The sequence below is a fragment of the Dysidea avara genome, chromosome 1 (assembly GCF_963678975.1).
Source record: "Dysidea avara chromosome 1, odDysAvar1.4, whole genome shotgun sequence".
Lineage (NCBI taxonomy): Eukaryota > Metazoa > Porifera > Demospongiae > Dictyoceratida > Dysideidae > Dysidea > Dysidea avara.
In genome coordinates this window covers 7,008,059-7,013,809 of record NC_089272.1, presented here as the reverse complement: position 1 = coordinate 7,013,809, position 5,751 = coordinate 7,008,059, and the positions used below count along the sequence as shown (strand labels likewise).

Below are 5,751 nucleotides of genomic sequence, written 5' to 3'. Positions count from 1 at the left end.
CCTGTAGAGAGTTCAGTTAGAAACAAGGAATCCTGTATAGAGATCACCTAGAAGTATCGCCTTGTAGAGAGTTCAACTACAAACAAATCACCTGTAGAGAGTTCAGCTACAAACAATTCACCCTGTAGAGAGATCAGCTAGAAGAAGTCACCTTGTAGAGAGTTCAGCTATAAAGAAACCACCATGTAGAGAATTCAGCTGCAAACAAACACCCTGTAGAGAACTCAGCTACAAACAAATCGCCCTGTAGAAAGATCAGCTAGAAGAAGTTACCTTGTAGGGATTTCAGCTACAAACAAATCACCCTGTAGAGAGTTCAGCTACAAAGAAACCATTCTGTAAAGAGCTCAGCTGCAAACAAATCACTTGTACAGAATTCAGCTACAAACAAATCACCCTGTAGAGAGATCAGCTAGAAGAAATTACCTTGTAGATAGTTCAGCTACAAACAAATCACCCTGTAGAAAGATCAGTTAGAAGAAGTTACCTTGGAGAAAGTTCAGCTACAAAGAAACCATTTTGTAAAGAGCTCAGCTGCAAACAAATCACCTGTACAGAATTCAACTACGAACAAATCACCCTGTAGAGAGATCAGCTATAAGAAGTTACCTTGTAGATAGTTCAGCTACAAACAAATCTCCCTGTAGAGAGATCAGCTATATAGAAGAAATTACCTTGTAGAGAGTTCAGCTACAAAGAAACCACCATGTAGAGAGTTCAGCTGCAAAGAAATCACCCTGTAGAAAATTCTGCCACAAACAAATTGCCCTGTAGAAAGATCAGTTAGAAGAAGTTACCTTTTAGAGAGTTCCGCTACAAAGAAACCATTCTGTAAAGAGCTCAGCTGCAAACAAATCACCTATACAGAATTCAGCTACAAACACATCACCCTGTAGAGAGATCAGCTAGAAGAAGTTACCTTGTAGATCGTTCAGCTACAAATAATTCACCCTGTAGAGAGAGCAATTAGAAGAAGTCACCTTGTAGAGTGTTCAGTTACAAAGAAACCACCATGGAGATTTCTGTAATCAATATATGTGACCGGATTTGCGAAAAGGGGTCTTCCACACACATCCAATTCCGTAACCGTTGGAGACCATAACTCAGTGTTCAAGTAACATATTAACCTGAAAATTTCACCACGTATTCAGCTATAGTGGTGCTCACCACTGTCCAAAATTCAAGGTAATAGCTCTTTCCAATCTGAAGTTATCAATTGTCAAAGTTGGCAAATTGGATGTGTGTGGAAGACCCCTTTTCGCAAATCCGGTCACATATGTATTATACAGTATATATAATTTGTACATTTACTGATAAAATATTTAAAGTACATCTACTTCATCGTTTCTTCTTCCTGTAGTAAAGAAAAAAACATAGGTTAAAAAAGTCCCAAAGCTGGCCATAGGCCGGCTTTGGGGTATACAAATACAAAAAGAAATGAAATCTAATCCAAAACAGCCAAGCTGTAAAAAAAGTGTGCGGCCCTCAGAAAGGCTATGGTGAAAAAAGATATGAAATCCAAGGTGGCGGCCAAGAAATGGCTGTGATGGTAGGTTAATGGTAAAAATTTTAATAATGACAATTTAGGTAAATTTTGTGAAGCGGCACAAAAATTCACCTGAATTGTCGTTATTAAAATTTTTACCATTAACCTACCATCACAGCCATTTCTTGGCCGCCACCTTGGATTTCATATCTTTTTTCACCATAGCCTTTCTGAGGGCCGCACACTTTTTTTACAGCTTGGCTGTTTTGGATTAGATAATGATTACATCACAGTTAATTTTCAATATGAGTGAAATAGTACAGTATGATATGTCTTCACTTTACTTTGGCACAACAGCACATGAACATACTTCAGATTGGATCAGATAGCACCTGGCCATAGGTACTGAATTGGAACTACACATATTATAGCCAAATCATAGTATCATGCAAGTTGCAGTATGATATGCCAGCCACTTTTTGATCAGTGATTATATAAAGCAATAAATGATTATGGTGTGTGCTGCAGTGCATATACTTCACTCTGTGATGAATAGTTTTCACATTGTCTTTTAATTACCCTATCACATTGAGGATATCTGGCCAGCTATATAGGATAATTAATTGATTAATTGGAATTGATTATTTTTAATTTAAACTCAACGTACACATTTGGTAGGACTGTTCTTTCATGTGACAGTTAACACAATAAAGTACAATAACAACAGTTCTACTCTCAAACAGAGAGCTCAGCTTGAGGATGTAAATTGTAGACCATCTGAGCAGATTAGCTAGACCTATATTATCATTTGCACATTGCACCAATTTCCATGTCTGACTTGTGATGGTATCTCATTCATGTATATCAAGAAAATTAAGGGCCATAGAGCACTTCCCTATGGTATTCACTCTGAAAACTGGCCACCAAATTTCACACGTTGACGTTGTACAATCAGCAGGTAACTGGTAAACCCAGCTAGAAAATTATATAATGTGTCCCAGTTTGCAAAAAGCGGTCTTATAGCCTCTTCAATTGTATGTACTTGGCAATCTGTAACTTGACTTGTGAATGTGATATCGTCCTGAAATTTAGTCCCTTATACCCCTAATGTAGCACTATGGCTTGGTGTAATATGAAGGTGATAGGTTGAAAGCATGAGGAGTTATAATTATGATTAGTCTAAGACCAAAAGTTTGTTAATTTCGTGATAAAAATTTTGTGTAAAAACATGAAAGCGAGAAGACATGATTTTAGTGTATCAGATATTACATGGTCTACTTATTAATGTTGATGCTTCATTTTTCTTCTCCCCAACTACTTACAACAACAAGAGATCACAATTTCAAATTATATAAGGAGAGTTTTAACAAGTTTGCAAGGGCTTACACATTTTCAAACGGGGTAATTAATGAATGGAATAGTTTACCTGATTACATTGTTAATGTTGATTGATTAACTTCATTCAAGAATCTCTTAGATAAACATTGGACTGATAATCATTATTTTTATGATTGATTTGTATGCATGTAATTGAGGAGGATTCACAGGCTGTGCCTTTTCCCTGAAATTAATACTAATGATTTACGTGAATGACTGCTCTATTACAACGTTATGCAAAATTTTTGTGTAAGAAATTTTCATACAAGTTCCAGGGGCGGATCTGGGATTTTTTGAAAGGGGGGCTAACCTGGACAGGAACATAAGTAACTAACCAGACATTAGAAGATACGAAGCTTTCTCACATGCAAGGCCCTAGTTTTGATGGTCAAATTAGCATGGAATAGTGAGTACATTGCACACTAGCATGCCAACCTAAGAGGGGTCTGGGGCATGCCCCTCAGGAAATTTTTGAAAATTAGGCCCTCTAAAGGTGAATCTGAAAATATTTTTAGCAATTTTTCAGTGGAAAATAATGGAATTTGAGTTTATTATAATTTACTATATCCTTCAAATTTTACTTTTCCATTAAATCAAGACTGATTGCAATGTGCATTGAGTATAGCTATTATGCATGCATGATATCATAATCTTTTCATTTGTGTAGCTACCAAGCATTCAGATAATAGCTAGCTATATGCCATAATGCATCAGCCCCTTAGCCATGCTCTAATCAGCTAAATCTGTGAGGCAGAAACGTGTATAGCTAAGTAGTAGAGGTGTTGAATGTCACAATTATTAGTATGCACGCTCCTTAGCCTAATAATAATAACACCAATAATAAAGTGTACTGAAAAGCAGAATAATGCAGTGAAGGGTACTAGTAGCTATTAGCTAGTCCACTGGCAATCCTTAGTAAAGTACAACTGTATTTATGGGTAGAGTTGCACCGATATAGTGTTTTTGAGAATTACCGATACCGGTAAATTTTACTTTTTCTAAGCCGATATGCCGATATTAACCGATACCATCCATATATATATAATATATATATGTAGCACTTCTATAATAACAATAATATATTAATTTTGTATTGATAGTTTGACAGTATAAATTTTGTACCATGTATGAATTAAAAAACTTGAGTCATAAACAGTCATGTACTTGGCTAGGTCAATAAGTTTGTGAATGTCACTTTGTTAGGTGAAAATTGCTTTTAATGAAAAGCAATGCTTCTGCATGGTCTGTAGATAAACGGCTGCGCTTCTCATCATATACATCACCAGCTATTGAGAACAAACGCTCAGAGGGTACTGAAGTTGGGGGAGCACTCAAATACCTTTGTGCTAGCACTGCTAAATGAGGAAAGCGTACTTTGTTGGTCGACCACCATGTTAACACATGATGACCACCATGAAACTCAATCAATGGCTCTGAGAGGTATAATTCAACTTCATTTCCACAGTCATCAACTGAGGCCCCTGCTTCTTCTAGAATTTCTGAAAGACACTGAAGCAACCCAGTCTTGTGCCGCTTTGACACAGGTTCTTTATCTGTATCAGTGGGTGGGGCTTGATTGCTTCTGATTTCCATTACTTTATCCTTCAAAGCATAGATTGATCTTTCCACTGTAGAAGATGCTGTAAAGCATTTGTCCTTGAATCTTGGATCGAGAATGGTACTAATAGTTAAGATTTCATTTGATTCAACATTTTCATATCTGCGTCTAAGTGATCTTAACATTTCTTGTCTCATTGAGTGGACTCCCCTGTCATCATGAAGTTTGTCCAAACTCCTTTCCAGCATGCGAATAAACGGGATTATGGTTGAAACAGATGCAGCATCACTTGAAATGGCCTTGGTAATTTCTTCAACTGGGGATAGAGCAGCCACTGCTTTGTTGGCTAGATCTAATTGATGGGATGACAACTGAGTGATACTGTGTTCAGTTGAGTATGCTGCAAGCGCCATTTTTTGCTCGATGATAGATTGTAGCATGTGCAATGACGAGTTCCACCTAGTTGGGACATCTTGTTTTAGTTTATGCAATGGCAAACCTAAATTCTCTTGGATCTCATGTAGGCGGCTATAAGCAAGGGGGGAGTGCTTGAAATGTCCAACTATCTGTCGACAAATGGCAAGAAGGTTAATCACTGCCTGTTGTGCAAGTACTCCATCGTGAACTACAAGTTGTAGCGTATGTGCGAAGCATCCTAGATTTGGAAAATCTCCATCTTTCATGGCTTTGATCATGTTAGATCCATTATCACGAAGAATGACATGAATTCGATCTGAAGAGATTCCCCAAGATTGCAGTATTTCAGAAACTTTCTCTGCTATGCAAGACCCAGTATGAGACCCAGTGATTCGAGCAGCATTAAGCATAGCAGCCCTACATTCAAATGTGTTAGTAATCCAGTGGGCAGTTAAGCTGAGAAGAGATTCATTGCTGACACAAGTTGACCAGATATCTGTAGTGAAGCTTAAATATTTAACACCAGTGATCATTTGCAGAACTGTATCCCGGAGACTTTCAAAAAGCTCTGTAAGAACATTATCTGTGAAGTATCGTCTGCTCGGCAAGGAGTACCTTGGTTCTAGCTCTTTCAGTAAACAAATGAATCCCTCATCCTCAACCAATGACAAGGGATGACAGTCAGTAGCAATCATTTGTCCTATCCGACAATGAATTCGCTTACTTCGAGCATCATTTATATCCCAGCACCGAGTACGATTGTCACACTCTATCAAAGAAAGCTGTTGACGACGAGGTTCTTTCGATTTAGCTAATTGCTCTTTAGGCCACTCCAAGTCATACCTTAGTTTCTGGTCACTCCCAAGCCTACAAATGGATGCGGGCGGGCGGATGATCAGGACTTCAGGACTAT

At 37.8% G+C, this 5,751-nt stretch overlaps 1 protein-coding gene across 1 annotated transcript; it reads right to left on the bottom strand.

Annotated features, from left to right (window-relative positions):
* Positions 1–4,054: 4,054 nt before the first annotated feature.
* On the bottom strand, positions 4,055–5,533 carry LOC136252380 (zinc finger BED domain-containing protein 4-like). Its single transcript, XM_066044838.1, has one exon. The coding sequence runs from the start codon at positions 5,531–5,533 to the stop codon at positions 4,055–4,057; it is 1,479 nt and encodes a 492-aa protein (XP_065900910.1).
* Between the last annotated feature and the right edge of the window lie 218 nt (positions 5,534–5,751).

Bases quoted from the DNA above. Each gene is read 5' to 3' on its own strand.
- LOC136252380 (XM_066044838.1), bottom strand. From the start codon at position 5,533: ATGATTGCTACTGACTGTCATCCCTTGTCATTGGTTGAGGATGAGGGA.